This window comes from Denticeps clupeoides, chromosome 9 (assembly GCF_900700375.1).
Source record: "Denticeps clupeoides chromosome 9, fDenClu1.1, whole genome shotgun sequence".
NCBI lineage: Eukaryota > Metazoa > Chordata > Actinopteri > Clupeiformes > Denticipitidae > Denticeps > Denticeps clupeoides.
In genome coordinates this window covers 10,794,659-10,814,762 of record NC_041715.1, presented here as the reverse complement: position 1 = coordinate 10,814,762, position 20,104 = coordinate 10,794,659, and the positions used below count along the sequence as shown (strand labels likewise).

At 43.6% G+C, this 20,104-nt stretch overlaps 4 protein-coding genes and 2 non-coding genes across 9 annotated transcripts in view; 4 read left to right on the top strand and 2 right to left on the bottom strand.

Annotated features, from left to right (window-relative positions):
- The window catches only part of arhgef49 (Rho guanine nucleotide exchange factor 49), a 36,258-nt gene extending 33,337 nt beyond the window's left edge, over positions 1–2,921 (top strand). For all 3 annotated transcript variants that reach the window (XM_028991686.1, XM_028991684.1, XM_028991685.1), the window contains exon 8: positions 1–2,921. In XM_028991686.1, coding sequence (XP_028847519.1) covers positions 1–823 — 823 coding nt within the window. In that variant the 3' untranslated portion in view covers positions 824–2,921.
- A 62-nt stretch (positions 2,922–2,983) lies between these two features.
- Positions 2,984–7,560, bottom strand: tsn (translin). Its single transcript, XM_028991570.1, has 6 exons — positions 7,408–7,560; positions 7,232–7,325; positions 7,060–7,156; positions 5,938–6,053; positions 5,555–5,634; positions 2,984–4,643 (listed from the first exon to the last, which is right to left on the bottom strand). Exons 1-6 carry the CDS (start codon positions 7,471–7,473, stop codon positions 4,413–4,415), a joined length of 684 nt encoding a protein of 227 aa, XP_028847403.1. The 5' UTR covers positions 7,474–7,560; the 3' UTR covers positions 2,984–4,412.
- Positions 7,561–8,790: 1,230 nt separating this feature from the next.
- Positions 8,791–16,252, bottom strand: LOC114797057 (high affinity cGMP-specific 3',5'-cyclic phosphodiesterase 9A). Of its 2 annotated transcripts, XM_028991672.1 has the most exons (14): positions 16,138–16,252; positions 15,140–15,301; positions 14,889–14,940; positions 14,389–14,491; positions 14,175–14,317; positions 13,954–14,013; positions 12,505–12,682; positions 10,912–11,034; positions 10,729–10,821; positions 10,389–10,456; positions 10,193–10,295; positions 9,863–9,967; positions 9,512–9,658; positions 8,791–9,290 (listed from the first exon to the last, which is right to left on the bottom strand). In XM_028991672.1, exons 1-14 carry the CDS (start codon positions 16,223–16,225, stop codon positions 9,165–9,167), a joined length of 1,551 nt encoding a protein of 516 aa, XP_028847505.1. In that variant the 5' UTR covers positions 16,226–16,252; the 3' UTR covers positions 8,791–9,164. The 2 variants fall into 2 exon arrangements, with proteins under 2 accessions (XP_028847505.1, XP_028847506.1); XM_028991673.1 differs by lacking the exons at positions 8,791–9,290; positions 9,512–9,658 and adding an exon at positions 9,672–9,730.
- Positions 16,253–17,036: 784 nt separating this feature from the next.
- On the top strand, positions 17,037–19,933 carry nifk (nucleolar protein interacting with the FHA domain of MKI67). The gene is made up of 6 exons (XM_028991742.1): positions 17,037–17,228; positions 18,282–18,410; positions 18,701–18,809; positions 18,924–19,135; positions 19,222–19,287; positions 19,573–19,933. The coding sequence occupies exons 1-6, from the start codon at positions 17,112–17,114 to the stop codon at positions 19,783–19,785; spliced, it is 846 nt and encodes a 281-aa protein (XP_028847575.1). The 5' UTR covers positions 17,037–17,111; the 3' UTR covers positions 19,786–19,933.
- Positions 18,471–18,603, top strand: LOC114797539 (small nucleolar RNA ACA64). Its single transcript, XR_003750910.1, has one exon. It is a non-coding gene; the product is annotated as a small nucleolar RNA ACA64 (small nucleolar RNA).
- LOC114797538 (small nucleolar RNA ACA64) lies at positions 19,394–19,522 on the top strand. Its single transcript, XR_003750909.1, has one exon. It is a non-coding gene; the product is annotated as a small nucleolar RNA ACA64 (small nucleolar RNA).
- Positions 19,934–20,104: the final 171 nt, after the last annotated feature.

Here is a 20,104-nt window from a genome sequence, read left to right as displayed (position 1 = left end):
GATATTCTTGGATGTTTCCCAGAACGACAACACGGCTCTCAGACGCATGAACTTGCGTTCGTTCCTCATGGCACCGCTCCAGCGTGTCACCAAGTACCCGCTGCTGCTCAGCCGCATCAGCAAGGCCACCGCCGAATGTCACCCGGACTACGCTCGTCTGCGAGAGGCCAAGAGCCGCGTGGAGTCACACTTGGAGCACATCAACATGAAGACCAAGCAGGAGGTCACGGCCACGTGGTCTCTGCGCTCCTTCCGCCGTGACAGCCGCAAGAACCGCGAGGTCATCAACATTGAGATGCGGGAGCTGTCGATGAAGACAGTCGGGTGGACACGAGAGAGCACTCGCTTCGTCATGGAGGGTCCGCTGCAGCTCTCGCAACCCGCTGACGGCCAGTGGGTTAAGAAGGGCAGCAAGTCGCTGAAGTTTCAGAATGTCCAGAGCTTGCTGATGGTGCAGACTCAACAGTTCCCAGAGAGCACAGCAGACGGGTGCGGTCCGAGAGTAGAACAGAACGAGACACTGGATGTGATACGAGATGGGGTTCTGGTGCTCATTAAGGACAAAAGCAGTGGGAAATTCACTGTTCTTCGAGAGCCCATCCATCTTGGTAACTGTGTGGTGTCAGCAGAGCCGGACTGTGAGGACACCTTTGAGGTCCTGGATATTCGGCGAGAGGCCTTTGTTTTTCGAGCCTCAGACAAGTCACGCACACAGCAGTGGTTTCGTCAGATCAAGAGGTATGCCTGTGATCTGGGACTGTGGAAAAAACGGCGCAATGCTCTTCCCAATATCATGATAAATACAACCCAGAGCAGGTCTTGAGACTGTACCTTGCGGAACACCGTCCCAGCTGGATTCTGGTGTAAACACGTAGACAGTGTTACTCAATGAAGGAGTCCATCTCTGCATTTTGTTCTTTATAGAAGTGTTTTAAACATTTTCCTCCATGCACTTTGTCTTCTAACAAGTGAATAAATGCCCGAAATCAGAGCCTCCTGGGAGACCAAATAAAGGACTTGGTTCGGAACGTTACCGGCCACTGATTGTAAAAGCTGTTTGCTAATGAGGAAAAGAAAAATATGTCCAGGTTACCGTGACAAGCATGACTGAAAAAATGTGGTAGTGTCTGAACTAAAGTCTCTGAGGTAGTTTACGATAATGCACAAATAAGCGATAGCTATGCTCAAGCATAAAAATGAGGACTTTTTTTTTTGGTTCTGTTTTTCTCTGATAAGTCCCTGCCCTCTTTCTGGTTTGCCTAGATCATGGGTCACCAACCTCGGCCCTAAAGGGCACCGGCTCTGCACAGCTTAGTTTTTGCCATGTTCTACCATACCCGATTCGATTCAAGAATAAGGGCAGAGGTTGAATCGGGTGCATTACAGGAGGATCAGCGCAAAAACGTGTCGGATCAGCGCCCTCCGGGACCAGGGACCAATGGGCAGCAGCACTGCCCATTGCCCGTAGACGAGAGTGCCGGTCGGGTGTAACCTGCTTCTATCACTGTGCCAGGGTCAGTCACTCAACAGCAATAATCAACCGCTGTCACAAGTGTAGCTTTTTTTTTTTTTTAAGACATCTTGCTAAAGCAGGACACTTGTGCTACAGGAGATGACGTAAATGTGGAACAGTGGCTTCCTTAGAATTTTGACTAATTTAAGGGACAAAATCAGTTGTATGTGCTTAAGAACCTTGGATTGTTTAATTGCATTTGATTGCAAAACTGTGACAAGATGGTTTTAAAATCAGCATAATTGTGCAAGTTCACAACATGTACTGTTGCACTATAATAATAATGATTCATGAATTATAATTTATATGTCCCTACACTGAGTTCATAGTGATAAGGAAAGGGCGTGAACTTTTGTGCCTTTGGTTTTCAGTTCAAACTGTGATCATGTGTCTGACACACAAGTGCAGTAAAACGATTGATCTGGGATGCCTTGATCTGAGGCATCTGAGTGCAGCCCTGTGTTAAGCTGCTAATGTACTTGTGACCTTCCTCAGACTCACAAACTGTTCTTGCGTTCTGTAGCCTGTCCTTTGTTTCAGTTTAAAGCACTTTAATCCAAAAATTGTTTGGTCTAGAACGTGAATGACTACATTCACGCTTTGTTGCTGTGGTTGAATTTACCAAGCTTTACTCTGTCATTGTATTTCTTTTTGTTCTTTCAAGTAGATACAATAAATCTAGCAGAGGTGACTGTAGCAGGTCAAGGCAATATTTATGAACCAAACTTGATCCAGTTCCCAGATTAGTCCTGCCATGAGTAAGATTACGTCCAAGAACACAAAGAAGAGCTGGGAATGTGCCTGTATGGTAAGATACTCTCAGCCAAAAATAATTAAATACTCAAGTGTCCAATTAGTTTGACATTATATTACAGTGTTTGGGGGAATACTGGCTGCTGGTTTGGGAAACTAAGACGTCCTACTTCAGATCTGTGGCCAGACTAAATGGAGAGCAGTGGACACTGAAAGACTGAAATCTCGCAGGATAATCCTTCATGGCCTATAGTGGCAAGCCAATGATATTTTTCTTTCCTTGATATTAATTCTGTTTGTAACAGATGTAGCGTCACTAATCGTATGTAATACATACCGAGATGAATCGATTTAGCGTACATGGCACATATACTCACTCTGCAGTGATCACTGTATTGGGCCTCTGATTCAGAACAATACCACTGGGCATTTGGATGAAGGCCCTTTACTGTATATCACTTTACAACGGCATTGAAACTGTTAGTACAATATCATACCTTCCATCTTAATTGTCAGACAGAAAGAATGGACTGAAATTGAGACCTGTCATCTGAGACCTGTCAAGCTGTTGACTGCTTTCTTTTTACTATTTTAAATGCCTAATTTAAAACTTACATTGTGTATATATTGTGGATTAAAAGAATTGTCAAATATGGCTGGTATGTCTGCTTTTCTCTGGTATGGTATAAAAAAAATAAAAATAAAAAAAAAGACAGCTAGAACTAGAGATCCTTTAATTGGACATCCTGTATCAAAGAAAACAAAGAACCAAATTACTGCCCACACACTGGACAAGAGACAGTAACAACATTCTTGAACAAAATATTAAGTGAAGTACACAGGCAATTACACAACATCATGAAGTCTCAGTATAGAAAACCATGGGAGAACCTTACAAATGCTGTACAAGTTGAGCAGAATTGAGAATTATGGCCTGTATGAGACATTTCCCATAAGCGAGGTCCTTTGCGGACATGCAACAATACTATACAGTCAACATCACTGACCATCACTGACATGGCTGTTAATAGCAAAAAGGAACACGGGAGACACTAGACTTAAAGCAAAGGGAATGACAAGTGCCTTGGTTACTGTTTATTTAAACACCACGTTATAATGTTATGAGGACGTCCAGTGTCTCCCAGCAAAAAAGTAAAATGTCATCTTCATTTACAGTATCGAATTCAAAAAGTCAGCTGCCTGCCCAATGTTTTCCTAGCAGGGATACCATATGAGTCCAAATATGACATGAGATTAGTTGATTCTGGCCTCTTAACAGAAAGCACAACACTGAATGAAGAAGAATGCCTATAATATTAATCTTGTGAACACTATAGAGTACTGGAAACCATTTAGAGCGCACAAACGGTAACTCTACTGTGCACTCTTAATATGAAACCATGAATGTGTGCATGCAGAAAATCGGCCTGGTTGATGCAGTCGATCAGTCTGGGCAAATCGGCTCAACAGAGAAGATGCATGCAGTATGAATTACATAACAGACACAGACGGACAAACAATGCGTTTGTTCCTCCAATTTTTCTTCGTTTCTCAAACTGATTTTGCTGAAAGGGAAACAGCAGGTATGTGCGCATGGGAAACCTACATGTGACAGAGTTAACTACCTTAAAGTTATGACATGCAAATTTTCGGAGTCAGATTTTGATGCCAACTGGGTTCTACAACCTTAGCTGTTCTGAAGAAGTTCTTATTTTTATATTCATGTTTCCCTGCATCTCCATTGCTTCAACACATTCCCATGCAAACCATATAGGACTGCGGAAATCCCACCCAATGGCATTGCCTCATGCACAGTGACTCACCCTTTATTTTACGATAATCCCTTTTTCCCGCTTTCTAAAATAATTACTGCTGGTCATGCCTGTAACTGGCATTGAGGGGGCAGACTCGCGTTTTTAATTGTTCCCTCCCCCAACCTGTTTCTCCATGGACCCTCTACAGAACATATTTGTGATGCCGAAAAAAAAAAAAAAAAAAAAATAGCACATCCAAATCAAGCACAAGCCTGGCAATGAAAGAGTGATGAGAAAACCATCCATCCATCCATCCATCCATCCTGCAGGTAAAGTCTCGAGTGTGCGGGAGTTCCAGCCCAGGGCGGATGTCCTCCCTCTCCTGCTGTCCCTTACTTGTCTTCCCCAGCCTCCGGCTCCTTGGCCAGGCCGCGAATGGACAGGTCATACACCACCTCCTCAATCTTCTTGACATCATATTTGAGGCCGTCGTAGCGCTTGCGCAGCGGGTCGTTCTTCAGGTTCAGGAGCCGGAAGCCAGAGTCCAACTCGTTGATGAAGTTGGAGATCCGCAGCGGACGTCCGTAGTCCCCAGCCGTTACACTGTTCACTGCCAGGCGGGACTGAAGGTAGAGAACAACACAGACAAATTTCACATGTAGGTTAGGAGAAATAGAGCAGAAGAATTGTCGTTTGATGTCTTGGTTAACAAGAAAATACGACCTCAAAAACTTTCATATATACAGAAATAACAGACTGTATACAGCTCGCTGATGAAAAAGCCAAATCCCGATAGACTCTTGGTTCTTAAACTAGTGGTACTCGTGGTCCCCTGGCTGTGATGATGCCAACAAAAACGAACACGACAAGCACTGCTCTGAAACCCACTGTTTCTACGGCATCTGCGTGTTCTGCGTGTTATGAGAGGAGATATTTAGCAGTGGCTATGGGGCCAAATATAATTTAAATCCAAATGAAGTTTTATCTTATGTATTGTTGGAATGGCAGTATTCCTTCACTCGCCATCCTTAACCGCTGAAGTCTTGTTACACACGGTTGTGGCTGCCGGAGCCCATAACGTGACACTGGGACAAACACAACATAGAGCGCGCACGCTCACGCTCACACACACACACACACACACACACACACACACACACACACACGACCTTCAAGGAATTCGCCATGTTTTTGTGAATCACGGCAGCTTTTTTGCAATTTTGACCTATCGCAGCACTTCCTGTATTTTGCGTCACTCAAATGTAATCAGTTTCACTTCCGCTTTACCGACCATGCAGACATGTCCAATAGGGATGCTGCTCATTTGCTGCTGATAACACTCAAACCACAGACCCCATAATGCAGTGCTTCAGTTGCCTTGCCGAACATGGTCTCAGCTATATGTGTACAGGAGCAGTTTCCATGTTGATGGCAAACGGGCTGCGAAGCAGCTCAAAATTCCCGTGAGAAATCAACGCGTAGTAGGTAGGTGGGCTCGGTAGACTGCTACCAAGTGTAAAGTGGTGGGACTCACCAACTCGCTGGCCATTATCAGAACGCCAGCCAGGTAGTCTTCAACATCCAGGTGAAAGCCTTTCTCTCGATCTACTTCAACTGGAGAGAAACGAAGAATTAAAGTTGCACCGATCTGCCGGTAACTTGTTAGCTGCCATTGGATTATCAGAATGTTATTTCTCTAAATGTTTTTTTTTTTTTTTTTTTTGCAGTGTGCACAATTAGAAAATTAGTAATGAACATTATCAACATTTCTTCTACTTAAATATGTATTGAATATTCGCGCGACTTCAGGTATTGGAGACATTGAGATATTGTAAAAACGTGTTAAACAACGCATAAAACGCAGTATACATCAGCCATCCAGCGTATCACTCTCATACAACCTTCTTGCAAGCTTACCGCCCAATATCTTCACCACTTCCTCTCGTGTCACAAGAGAGTCGCTCTCCAAATACACAACAAAAGCGGCGAGGAACGTCAGGCGCTGAAGGACGAACTTCCAGTGCTCGTGGAACCTGCAGAACAGAGATTCAGGGCCACTTGGCAAGATCTAACCCATCGGAGCGAGTCTCCTCTCAGAGCGAAGCATCCCTCACCCAAGAACATACCGGGACTGGATTTTTTTTTTTTATATCTGTAACTAAATATCTGTGAAGGTTCCCAGTCATTCAGGTCATGGTTCTCAAAAAAATTCACTGGCAACTGGAGTTGTTCATGGATCCATGACAACATTTACCCCTTCCATTCCAGAGGGCCTTCTCAAGTCTGACTGGCTGAAGAAGCAGGTTTATAAACCCTTTGGAAGGATAAGATGTAAAGATGTAAAGTTAAACATTTGGACCGGGAAGCTGATTGGTTCGAGGCGTGAGAAAATCGATTAAGTGCAAGATTGAAGGACCCTAGTTAAACATAGGCCATACACATAGGGGTGGTAGTAGCCTAGTGGGTAACACACTCGCCTATGAACCAGAAGACCCGAGTTCAAATCCCACTTACTACCATTGTGTCCCTGAGCAAGACACTTAACCCTGAGTGTCTCCACGGGGGGACTGTACCTGTAAATACTGATTGTAAGCCGCTCTGGATAAGGGCGTCTGATAAATGCTGTAAATGTAAATGTTCACCCTCTTACAACGCAGTTCTGTCCTCTGTACCCAGTTCACACTCTGGTTCAGGTGGTCTCACGAACATACATGAAAGCCAGGGAGGAGGACAAGTGAAGTGATTGCAGCACAGCACACGGTGACAACAAAATGTGTCCTCTGCTTTTAACCATCACGCTTGGTGTGCAGCATGCAGCTGCGGTGCTTTGCTCAGTGGCACCTTGGTGGATCTGATTACTTGAGACTTGAGAAAGCCCTCTGGAATGGAAGGATGAATAACAAGTCCAGTTGCCCAGTAAACAGCAGTTTTGGTTGTTTTTTTTAATCGTGCTAACGTATTTGGAGAAAAAAACGCGTGTTTTTAAAACCCGGTTTGGAGAGAAGCGCCGTTCTCGGTTATTATCTGCTGTAAACGCACCTGTAATACTGCTCCACCGGAAACTTGGTCTTGAGCTCCCCGACCTGGGTTCTGACCGCGGAGAACAGCTCCCGGGCCCTCCGGCACCTGCTGGGAACTAGAAAGGAAGAGTCGGCGTCAGGCGGGGACGGGGACGGGGACGGGCCGCAGGGTGTGGCGCGGCGCGGCGTACTGTCTCTGAAGCCGGCGGGATGGTGGACGCTCTGCAGGACGGTCAGGATCTCCCGCGCGGTCTGCTCCAGCGCCTGCACCACCTTCCTGATGTCCTGGGGGAACCAGGCGCGGCCGGTCAGACACAGAGAACGGGCGCGTCGCGATTCGCACGGAACGGACCTGGAGTGGCGTTACCTCCCGCACGTCCTGGTCGGCGCTCAGGAAGCCCTGAATGTACGTGAACATCTCCGTGACGGACATCTTCTGCGGCGGCGGTGGCGCGAACGGAGCACCGCGTCCACCAACGTGCTTTCTCTCAGCGCGGCCGTGACGTCACCGGCGCGCCGCGATTCGGGTCCTCGGAGCGCGCGTCACGCGTAGATGACGTCACGCGCGACGCCGTTCATTAGTTATAACAAATAGAAAGAATGAGTGCTTAAGTGAATAATTCGCAGGCTAATAAAATTATACTCAATCATTTCACTGATTTCACCTTTATTCAGTCATTCATTATTTTCTCTGTCTCTTAAATATATATCAATTATAACTAATAGAACCTTTATAGTAAACATTATATTATCTATAGTTTAATGATATATTACCCTAATTCAGCAACCTACATCATTGACAAATATCTAAAAAATAAACTTTAAAAAAAAATTAGTAAAATATTAATATTACAGTAAAATATTAATGATGTGTGGCCAAGGCCGGATTATCCCCCAATGAATTTATAATGTTGTGGTTTATTGAGTTCATCATTTTTGGATATTTGGTGCTGCTAAGGACATGGTGGACCTGGACACCGTTAAGCCCTCTATGTGTGGATGGTTAGAAATATGCAACATTCAGGTAAATAATCTCTTTGAGAACTTATAACCACTGTTCTATAGTGCACATCTAGGCAAGAAAACATCTGCTAAGAGGTCTCCACTAGTATACAACAACAACAACATTTATTTCTTATTTAGCCCAAAATCACATACAGTATGTCTCAATGGGCTTTGACAAGCCCTACAGTTGACACCCCCCCCCACACTTGACCCACTAGTATACTATACTTAGTGTATGGTAACCTAGTGGGTAAAACACTCACCCATGACAACACTCACAAAATCAAAGGTTCAAATCCCACTTACTACCATCGTGTCCCTGTGCAAGACACTTAACCCTGAGTGTCTCCAGGGGGACTGTTCCTGTAACTACTGACAGAATGTCACTCTGGATAAGGGCGTCTGATAAATGGCATAAAATATAAATGTGCTAAATTACAACTAAGTTAATTAACAATGAAACTGAGTAAATCAGAATTTACATTATAATGAGAAATAAATTGAGGAATATGCTTTTACATTATATGTTTACATTTTATTTACTTTTTACAACTTTTATCAGATGCCCTTATCCAGAGCGACTTACAATCAGTAGTGACAGGGTCCCCCTGGAGACACTCAGGGTTAAGTGTCTTGCTCAGGGACACAATGGTAGTAAGTGGGATTTGAACCTGTGTCATCTGGTTCATAGGTGAGTATGTATAGCCACTAGGCTACTACCACCCAAATGAATAATGGGAATTATGTGAATAATGAGAAGATTTTTTTTGTGTGTGTTTTATTTAGCCTTGAAGAAGTTGTGTCATCCAGGATGATACATGCGCCTTAAAGAACAGAACAATGTAAACATGATGATGTTCATTCACACTCTCTGTCAGCACTGATTAAGCTGCAGTAACAGCATGTCATTCATACAAGCACATCGGTATAGATTTTGGGCAAACCATCTAAACTTGTTTCTTTTGGTGTGTGTTCATAATAATTATTTTTTCTCTCCCTGTGAGATTTGGTTATTGTGCAGGAATATACAGCTGGAAGTGGTGTGTTTCGGATTTATGAAGTACAACAGGACTGAAGGCTGCCCTTGATTCAGACTCCCTCTGGCTTCTTTCAGGCATTTCAGGATGTCTCCTTGGCCTTTCCTGTCTTGTCGCTTTGTGTTCGGTTTTGCTTCTCTGTCTCCAAGGCCTTTTCCATCTCTGTGTAGTAGTCCAGGGCCTTCCGCACCGGATCAATAATATGTTGCTATGGGAACAGAGGAGGATGCCCTTAACCTGAGCAGTTTTGTTTTGCTGGATCAGCTGTCTTTGCCAATCATTGCATTTTGTCCTTCACTAAAACAAGAAGGTAATCATGTAACAAAAGAATCAGATCTAATGGCTTTATTTTGGTTTCCATTTATTTAGATTATTATTCTGATCATTATATTATTTTGAGATTTAAATCATTCGAAGAAGAAGACGTACCTCCAGACAGGGGAAAAGATTGGCCAGTTCAATGAAGAGAGGGAAGAGGACAAAGCGGATGAAGCCGGTCTGTGAAGAGGGCTTGGTGACTTTATCGCGGTCCATAAATGGAGTGACAGGGAGCCCTTCCAGCTTCTCCATGTCACTCTAAGTTGATGAGATAGGAATTAAACTTTGGCTTCAAACTTATTCCGCAGCCCACCTGTTTCCTCTTCCTTTCTGATAGTAATCATATGTGCCTTATTGAACCTTATTGCAATGAAGTAAACTTCTTCAGCCTTATTAATGTCTTTAAATAAGTCACCTCATGGTAGCAAGCAAGAGGGGTTGAGGGTGAGTCTATTCACTCACCTGATTAAAGAACTCTTGTAAAAGGCAGTCTAGCCAGGGTTCAGCAACATCCATGGGGCGCGCCTCGTTGGAGATGTCGCTCACTTTGATCATGATCATCATCAGCTGAAGATGGAACAGGAGAACAGGGAACAAAAATCGAAAATTACACCCATATTACAAGACATTCACATTTAAAGAACAGTTACTTTACATCAGTCTATTATGTGTGCAGTACAGTCATTAATAAACATCACTTCATGATTTAAAAAAATATATTAATGTTGAGCCTGATATGTAAAAAGTCATTGACAAATTCCCCACTCAGAAACATTGCAGCAGACCAATTACCACATCCTTGTGGTCCTTGTTACTGAAGTCAAACTCTGGTAGGATGGACTTGAACTTGTTCAGGATCTCATTGTGCCTCAACATGTCTGTGGCAAGAATACACCTGGAGCAGACATAAAGACAAAAAATATATAAAAATAAACATATAAATAAAAAAAAAAACATAAATAAAGAATAGTTGAATTAGAGGCCTTACTTGATGATACCCTCGCGAATTCTTTTGTACTGTTCTATTGTCAGGTTTCGAAATATGTTGCATTCATTCTGAAAAAAAAAACATGATATTTTTTATTTTAGCAATAATGCAAGGTTGTGCTTAAATTCATACATAATTCAAATTCATAATGCTATATTCATAGCTAACGTATTTATAGCTGTTGCTATAAATAAAAAAACACAATAAACATAGAAAACTGAGAAACTTATATAAATAAATATAAGATAGAATGGTATTTTTAAAAAATGTATATGAGGGACATAAAAATGTCAGTTTGAGCTACTTAACTTAATCATATGTTTCTCAACAATAGCTTTACCTTCTCCAAGATTTCAAAGGCTACAGCGCAGTGATGATTCTCCAGTGGGGAAATGTCATTGTAGCGTAGTGCCAGTTCTGTGCGAGCATTGATCTATGAGGGGCAGAATCATCAGCAGCATGAGCATTAGTGTCTGATTTTTGGTCAGTCTGTACAGTGAGTGTAGGAGGCCATGTTGTTCACCTGATAGGCGTTGTTGTAGCCTGTGTGGTCCAGGTCGTGACAGACAGCAGAGGTCAGCATGGTGAGAAGGTCTATGCTGTCCAACTTGCTCCGAATGTCCGTCAGCCAAATCAGACCATACATCTAGATGTGAGAAACAGATGCCAAGGTGAGAACCAAAACGTAACAAAGTGAAATTAAATATGTGAACGTGCTTATATACTGGACATGCAGTTAAAATGCTTTGTTTAGACTGTTATTTCAATGGCCCACCAGGTGTCACCATATCCTTGTTTGAACTTCCACACTAAAATTCTGTGAAAGTTCTCTATAAGCATTTAGACAAAACTATTGCACCAAAAAGATGCGACATGATGCACGACATGACAACAATGTCACTGAGTGCTACAGGAGTGCTGTTAAGGTTAACATAGGCTAACCAGTACTACAATTTAAAATGTGTTGTATGAATGTTTTAATTAAGCCCGATTCACTCTTCAGTATAACATATAAACTGAACTTTGAATGTCTGATTTATAATAATAATTAGCTTTGAATTTCATTGAAATAAGTAAAACATTTGGTGGTAGTAGCCTAGTGGGTAACACACTTGCCTATGAACCAGAAGACCCGGGTTCGAATCCTACTTACTACCATTGTGTCCCTGAGCAAGACACTTAACCCTAAGTTGCTCCAGGGAGACTGTCCCTGTAACTACTGATTGTAAGTCGCTCTGGATAAGGGCGTCTGATAAATGCTGTAAATGTAAATGTAAATGTAATTGAACTATCTTCTACTTTTATATACAAGTGTTCTCTGACCCACACTAATGCCTCCATGGAGCAGGTTCCCATGGTTTTGTTTTTATAAAAAATTGGAAGGCTGTAATGTCCTCTGCACTCCACCCCGGTGTTTTCCGGACCGAAGCTTTGCCTTGTCTTCTTATTTCCTGATTCCTTAAATTGTCTCACCCGTGGCCTGTGTATATCAATCTATCGATGCAGTATCCACATTTACATTTATGAGACACCCTTATCATAGCAATTCCCAATCAGTAGTTACAGGTACAGTCCCCCCCAGAGCAACTCAGGGATAAGTGTCTTGCTCAGGGAACCTGGCTCTGCTGGTTCATGAGCGAGTGTGTTAACCACTGGGCCACTACCAGTCCTTGTCTCTCCACCATCTTTGTGTTTAGTCTTTATCGTCGGGCCTTGTGCCTTGTTATGTATGTATGTATGTATGTAAGTTAATTATAATGAAATTTGAGTGTCAAGCAGGGGTCCTCCAGGTTTTCTCCTACCACACACAGTCTGTAGTCTATTCTATTCTAGACTATTCTGTGTTGGGGCGGAGCTGCCCAGAATGCCGCTAGAGAGTGCTCAGGGTGGATGGTGCAGGAATGCTTTGTTTGTCTTTCTCTGTGTGTTAGTGTTTGAGGGAGTTTTTAGGGTTTGAGTCTGTTGCCCACCATTGGGGAGAGGAATGTTGACTCATTCAAATGTGACTTAAAACACTGAACCGTGGTAAATGATTGATAGATTTAAAGGTACTGCTCAACATCTAAAGATGCGATGAAAAACCACGCCCGCCCCCACCGCCGACACAGTTTCTCACCATCTGTGTGACGCAGAAGCAGTGTTTAAAGTTGTGGAAGGGGATGTTGTTGTAGCGTTGGTAGACCTCGTACAGGAACTGCTGAAGCACCTCCGGCTCGATGTTGAAGGCTGAGATGAAGTCCAGGTCGGCGTACATCACCTGCAGCAGCACCATGATCTCAGCGTCTTCCCACTGCCTGGACGTATCGCGGAGACACGCCAGAGTCATTGACATCAGAAATAAATGTGTCTTCTGTTAAAACAGAGTGCCAGCCACTATGGTTGTGTGTGCACGCGATCCTCAAATTCAATTTTTATTTGTCATGTACACAGTCATACACGGTATGACATGCAGTGAAATGCTTTAGCGACTGCTGTAGTATTGCAAATATTGCATGTATTCAATGAACCAATATGCAAATATTGCAAACATAACCAAATATTACAAATATTATATCTGTTTTTAACATAAAACATAAAATATGTGTAACAGGTAGGGTGAAGGTGTGCAAATGAGTGAAATGTTGTGCAAGAGTAAAAAGTTTGTGCAAGGATTCTGGGGGGATATATTCCAGAAGTGATTGAAAGTGAAAGTGCTGGAGTGTATTAGAGTTCTATGAAGTGTTGTGGTTGTTGAGAGCTCGTATAGCCGTATATCCGTATAGTTGTATAGCCGTTTCAGTCTCTGAACAAAAACCTTATTTGAAAATAATAAAATAAAATGCCCATAAGCTTTGCCTTCAGTTTAGGGGTAATGTTAGGTTTAGGCTAGGAGAGGTCTTGCTACATAGAGGTAGTTATTGAAAATATTCACAAATTCTTTCTTACTACTCCTTAACCTCACGATCCTTCTGCAGTGTTTAATGGCACTGTAAACCTTGTACTAAATTCAGTATACATATCACTTTTATTTGTTAAACTCCAGTCAGACCATGTTTATGTCTGTTTAAATGTCATAATTCAGTGTCTTTGTGAAGATTTCACTGCACTCTGGACAATTTCTAAATTTCAACAAAGAGCTGAATTAGTGCCAACAACAGTGTCGCTGGCGCTTACCCATTAACATGTCCCTGCGAACTAGACTAGGTCCCACATACAGATTTGTTCACAGCACAAGGTGGGCTCGAAGGGCACAGTTTGCTGGGCATCCTCAGCATTTACTCTGCTTGGTCCTGTTACATTTCTTCAAGAAGAGACACTATTCTTTTTTTTTTTTTTTTTTACATGAAAGTGATGGAAAGTTTCCATTACTGGGAAGTGAAAGTGAAGTGATTGTCATCGTGATATACTGCAGCACACGGTGACACAGTGAAACATGTCCTCTGCTTTTAACCATCACCCTTGGTTAAAAGCAGAGGACACATTCCGTTGTGTCACCGTGTGCTGTGATTGCTGTGCATCACAATCACTTTACTTTTCTATTCTTATTTTAAAAGAAAATCTTTAATGCACCACCATTGGCACTTACCAGTTGTCAAAGGTGGGAGTCTTGAGGTACTGTCTCACGTCCTCAGACACCTCAAGAGAGCTGAGGGGGGAAAAAAAATCTAAAAGCTATTCACCATCAACATTTTTTTTTTAAAGCAGGTTCCATTGTCAATGATTCTGTTTATCATTATCATATAATGATCATATATGATCATTTGACCATTTTTAATGTGTGCAATATCTGAAGCTATGCTCATTCACCTCATCTGCAGGAACTTTTCTTTTACATGCTCACACTCCTCCCTGGTTTTCCGTAGAGTTCTCTTATGGTAGAATGGGGACGGTTTGTTTGTGGCCTCAGACAGATCCTTAAACAGACCTAGCCAGCTGAGATGTTCTACGTTCTACGAGACGAGACACAAATATTCATACATACATAAATAAACATGGCATATATGCACATGTTGAGATTTACCTCAAGTTTCTCCCTGAAAGACTCGACCTGACTCTTCATCTCATGAACTATCGCCGGGGTCTCTCCAGCCTCAGTTAAGATCTTCTTCTCAAGACTCTGTAACCTAAACAGAAGAACAGTTAAGTGTCACCCCTGTCATCGCCCGTGGTTGTGCAGTTGTGGCTCCAGCTGACTGTCGTGGTTCCTGCTTTAATAAAATGTACCGAATGTATGAATAATAAATGTCTTCCTGACAAACAACTTTGTGTTTAAATATAAACTTCAGGTCAAAAGTCTTCCGTCATCCGTTCGTATTGTAAAGCCACTTGGTTACGTTTCGGGGTGACAGGTCTGGGCACAGGGCCCGTGTCAGCCCCTGACCAGTTCATCTGACGGTAACTCCAGAGCACCGGGCAGGAACATGGGGAGAACATGCAGACTCCAACACACAGAGTTGCTCCTCTGGTGTGCAAAAGAAAGTGGCGTAGAAAAAGGCGACTGTGGAATGTGCTGGACTTCACCTTTTTTCCATGGAGGAGAGGTCGAATCCTAGCGCCACAGCAAGTTCTGTCCCTGAAATGAAAGAAAAATTCAATAGAGATTTGATGAGTGGAAACTAATACCCAGAAATACTCTTTAAAATGTTAAACATAAAACGTCTTCTAATTTTACTACATGGATCTGGACAGTTGTTGAGCAGCAGCCCGCGTGGTTATGAGGCCGAAGGTAAGTGTGACGTGCCGCTGATCTGCCCCGCTGGCTCGGAGAATACCTAAGAGCTCGCTGTTGCAGTCCGCCGCCACCACCTCCAGCTTGTAGCAGCAGTGCGGGCTGTTGGGGCTCAGCTGTGGAGAGATGTTGATGATGTTGCCTTGAGGGTTGTAGAGCTTCAGGATGTCGTGGGGACCGGCCTCGGCCGCAGCGCGGAACAGGTCTGGAACACACCAATATGCGCAGTTTAATGTGTGATTAGCATGCCCTGTTGTTTAATCGGCATTAAGGACCATGGAGTGCGACTCCAAGGTCGTGGGGTCGAAACCAGGCTCCGGCTTTGGTTTCTTCTAGGTTCTCCATTTTCCCTCCACTGCCCAAAAGTCCGAACACTACGTGGATTGGTGACTGTAAATTGGCCGTAGGTGTGAACCCTGCCCTTCCAGAAGCTGTGATCCTATTAAATTAGTTGAAGTCCCTCTGGACGTTTCTTTAGAATTCGCTCTTTAACAATGAATTCATGTGTTCAGTACTTACAATATCATTCAATTTTAGAAGAAATTCTGTTTTTTAATTTAAACACCTGCTTTTTTGGTATTAGAGAGTCTGCGGAGGTTCATCATAATGATAACCAGGTTATAACCAGGTTGCTGAGGACCATTACTGTCATCTGTGAGCCTAAGCGTTTGAGGAGACTGGCTGTGTCTGTCCCCTGCGTGCTCGCTCGAATGATCTTCATAATGGGGCTGTTCCAAAGCACAGGAAACTCTTTCATTTAAACAACCGCTGAAAATGGACCACTCAAGCTATTTCACCCGGTCAGCGGCAGCGATCAAAGCCAGCACGGCTTCGCTCTGAACTCTGGACGTGCCAGGGGCTGCACTGTGCATCTAACTTAAAAAAAATAATAACATGTTACCCACTCAAGCTTATTATCATCCTTACAATTTACTCATCATCCAATTCGGAAAACAGCAGACAAAAGTCAAACAATTATTAGGACAATTCTATTTGACCATTTAAAAAAAATAATTGTAATTGGCAAAAAAGACTGCTTGCCTTTGACGTCCTGTGCAGGGCAGTCGACGGGAAACTCTGCTCGCTCGGGCCTCCCGTTCACGGTGAAATAGATGATTTTTGTTGCCATCTCAGCCTCTGCTGCTGAAGCCTCCTGGTGATGTGAGGGACTGAGTGCAGCTGGTTTAATGGAGAGCCACTCCGCCCCCCACCCCCTCACCCGCTCTTCTTTCCCCTGACCCGTCCCTTTGAAGCCTCAGCGCCTTGCATATGCATTTCAGCCACCTGATGTCATTTCATTAGCATCGAACAAAACCGTGCGCTTACTTTCACGTTCCACTGAGCAGCCAAAAGTAACTGTCACTGTGGGTAATGGCATACAGTGGGTGACACCTTTTTTTCTGTCCATTGGATTTTTTAAAGTGCGCTGAAGATTTTGCCTACAGAAGATTTTAATATTAGCTATACAATTGATAAATTGTATAGCTGATAAATAAATGTAATAAATTATGATTATGACCATTTATCTTTAAACGAGGGATTTATGTGATTGCTTCTAATAATAGGTAAATATACATGATTATTGACTAAACATATCTTGAACGTTTTTTTTATATTGGCGCAAATGTTTAATTTTTAAGTGTTTTTTTTATTCTGCATCATTGTATAAATCCCTTTTTTTAAGTAAACTTTCAACCCTTCAGCCCCACCAAAGTGTAAATGAAGATACTTTTCTGGATATTTCTGTCTAATGAATCCTTTTGATCCAGATAACAGGCAATAATCCGATAATCGCAAATACTGGACGTTTTCACGAACTGCAGCCAGGATCACACAGAATCGACGGGCCGTCCTGAAACCTCCGCCCCGCCAGGTGGCGCTCTGCAGCGACCGCTGCCATCCCCTCCCGCGACCCCTTCTTTCTCCGTATTCCTCTTTGTTGTGGGGGTGGCTCGGGGCTCAGCCGCAACGTGGTGGAGCCGCGCGTCGTGCGAGGCTCGGTCCGCTCGGTGAAAATGACAGAAGGGAAGCCGGCGCTCCCCGAGCCCGCCGCGGCTCTGCTGGCCCTGAAGCCCGAGGACGACGCCGCCTTTCGGAGGGAGGTGCAGCGGGCGAGGAAGCGTCGGGGGACGGTGAGGGAGTTCCGAGGAGGACCGCGTTGCGGCCTTCTGAAAACCATAAAACAAATCTTGAAAAGGGCGCTTCTCGTAAACTATTTAAAAACCTTCTCGGCCGATTTGTTACTTTGGTTATTTGTCTCGATAGTTATTTTGTAATAAAAATAGAAGCACGTTTATATTTACAGCATTTATCAGACGCCCTTACCCAGAACGACGTACAATCAGTAGTTACAGGGACAGTCCCCCCCTGGAGACACTCAGGGTTAAGTGTCTTGCTTAGGGACACAATGGTAGTAAGTGGGTTTCGAACCCGGGTCTTCTGGTTCGTAGGCGAGTGTGTTACCCGCTAGGATACTAAAAGTAACCAGCGAGTAATAAATATCAGAAGATCCGAGAATAATCGGTTTGAAACGTCAGACGAGTCGGCCAGTGACGTATCGATTTAAGAGACGAAGTCGCTGATGTTCGAATAACAGGATGTACCACCGAGGGTGGTCGTAGCCTAGTGGGTAACACACTCGCCTACGACCCAGAAGACCCGGGTTCAAACCCCACTTACTACCATCGTGTCCCTGAGCAGGGGGGACTGTCCCTGTAACTACTGTCTGTAGGCGTCTGATCAATGCTGAGAATGTAGCTGTCGCTCTGGCGTTTAGCGAGCAGTGTCTGCACATCCTAACCCGTGTCCAGGTCTCTTGTCGTCTGTCTACGTGGGGTGTGTGTTGGCGAGGGTCTCACGGTACGATACGCGGGTCACGATATCTTGTGGTCCTGTACGATATTCTACGTTTCGCTGAAAGTGTAGAAAAACAGCTGAAAACGAGATGCTGTGATCGGTCTGTCCAAAGTGCACAGCGCTACAGCGCCACCTACAGGAGTGGAGGTTGTGGTCACACGCTGATTCTCGTGTCGTCCAACCTCACTAAAGAAAACGCTCGACGGCACCACCTGGTGGACTGAATCTGTAGTACAGAAATATTGATATCCGATGACCCTGTATGATGTCACCACGTAGAATGTCACGATGTGTTGCGGTATTGATGTTTTCCGTGTGTTGATCCGCAGGGCAAGTCGCTGACTCCTGGCGTGGTTTACGTGGGACATGTCCCCACGGGGCTATTCGAGCCCCAGCTCAAGGCTTATTTTGAGCAGTTTGGCCAAGTTAAGAGGTTAAGGTTGTCTAGAAGCAAAAAGGTGAGTTCCCATTTAACGTTAAAATTCAACTGTGACGTTTATGCCCTAGTATTACATGGCACAATCTGAAAATGGCCCCGTTTGCTGCAGTCTTTCGGGTCTAAGATAATTGTGCGCACAGAATTCTGGTACATTTAAGCTTATTGCTGCCTATTTTTTGTGGCTGTGCATTGAAACCCATGTGCCGATAACAAATATTTATTTATTATTATTTTTCATCTTTGTGCAATAGTGGCCTCTGGCTTCTTAATAGCAGAATAAATTTGGAAATCCTGCATCTTTGTCAACAGACCGGTGGTAGCAAAGGCTATGCGTTTGTGGAATTTGAATGTGATGAAGTGGCAAAAATTGTGGCCGAGACCATGAACAATTACCTCTTGGGTGAAAGGCTCATTCAATGTGAGTAGACAGATCATAAAGTCGTACGGTTAACATTGTTATTACCAAAATAGTGATGCTTAGTAGTCTAGTTGTCAAATTGTGCTAATCGATAATGGTCTTCTCTATCAATAGGCAGCATTGTTCCTCCTGAGAAGGTTCACGAGAAACTCTTCAAAGGCTGCCAAAGGAAATTCAAGAGGCCAGTTCAACCCGCAGTGCAGCGCTACAACAAAAAACACAATTCTGATGATCTGAAGAAGATGACCAGTAAGCTCTTGAGCAAAGAGGAGAAGCTCCGCAAGAGGCTGGCAGAGAAAGGGATAGAATATGATTTTCCTGGATTTGTACGTTTCATTTAATGGCCTTGTTCCCATACTTGGTCAAACGAGATTGGAATTGTGAATTTGTTTTTAATTTTTTTTATTTAAAGGCAGCACAAGTTCCAAAGAAGAAAGCAGGGTCTACCAATGACGCAAATGCGTCCGTCTGCAGTGAGGTATGGTGGAATTTTAAAAACTTTGCGTTAGACTTTTAAACAGGTTTGAGAACCCGTACAGTAGGACCAGCTGCCTCATTCATAATGTGGACGGGCATGATCTGGCACAGTCTGAAAATTGTCTCCTCTGTATTAGTTGGTGGAGGTAAGATAACTGTGCCAACATCATAGAGGTACATTTAAGCTTATTGCCAACTTCATGTAGTTGAGCAATGAAACCCATGTGCCCACAATGATTGGTTCCCCTTCTTGTCATGGCATTCTAACGATGTATGTGTCCCTTAGGGTGTCACGCCAGTGTGCACGCCATCTCTGCTCGAGAAAAGGAGGTCCATGCGTGTCAATGATGACGAAGATGATGAAATTGTGATCAAGCCGGTGGCCAATCCCACGTCAACTGACCCGAGTGAAGGACTTGAAAATGAGGAGGAGTCTGGCGAGGGCAGCACAGAGGAGGAGGAGGAGGAGGAGGAAGAAGATTCAGAAGAGGAGTCGTAGAAGCTCAGTGGAGCACAGTTGGGGACTGTTATTGGCTTATGTATATGAACATTATTTACCTTTAGAGAATAAAGCTACATTGTCACCTTTACCTCAGTGGAGGTAAGGGAAAAATGTTTTATTGAATTATAAAACATTTATTATTCAAGTTCGCGTGGTCTTTGTCATTTCAGCCTGGCACTACCGGTGCAAACATGGGCCACAGGCAGTACAAGAATAAAGGGTTTTCGTGTTTGTTATTTTCTGACTGGGCATACACATTCCCTTTACTTATTTACCATGCATATATGCATAGCTCAGTGTAAAGGGTCCATGCCCT

Coding starts and splice junctions, on each gene's coding strand:
- LOC114797057 (XM_028991672.1), bottom strand. CDS start 16,225: ATGGCAACAAAAATCATCTATTTCACCGTGAACGGGAGGCCCGAGCGA. Junction 14,941..15,139: donor CTGCAACAGCGAGCTCTTAG/GTATTCTCCGAG, acceptor CTTTCATTTCAG/GGACAGAACTTGCTGTGGCG. Junction 10,296..10,388: donor ATTCGCGAGGGTATCATCAA/GTAAGGCCTCTA, acceptor TGTCTGCTCCAG/GTGTATTCTTGCCACAGACA.
- tsn (XM_028991570.1), bottom strand. CDS start 7,473: ATGTCCGTCACGGAGATGTTCACGTACATTCAGGGCTTCCTGAGCGCC. Junction 5,635..5,937: donor AGTGGTGAAGATATTGGGCG/GTAAGCTTGCAA, acceptor GTTTCTCTCCAG/TTGAAGTAGATCGAGAGAAA. Junction 4,644..5,554: donor TGATAATGGCCAGCGAGTTG/GTGAGTCCCACC, acceptor CTCTACCTTCAG/TCCCGCCTGGCAGTGAACAG.
- nifk (XM_028991742.1), top strand. CDS start 17,112: ATGACAGAAGGGAAGCCGGCGCTCCCCGAGCCCGCCGCGGCTCTGCTG. Junction 18,411..18,700: donor GGTTGTCTAGAAGCAAAAAG/GTGAGTTCCCAT, acceptor CTTTGTCAACAG/ACCGGTGGTAGCAAAGGCTA. Junction 19,136..19,221: donor AATATGATTTTCCTGGATTT/GTACGTTTCATT, acceptor TTTTATTTAAAG/GCAGCACAAGTTCCAAAGAA.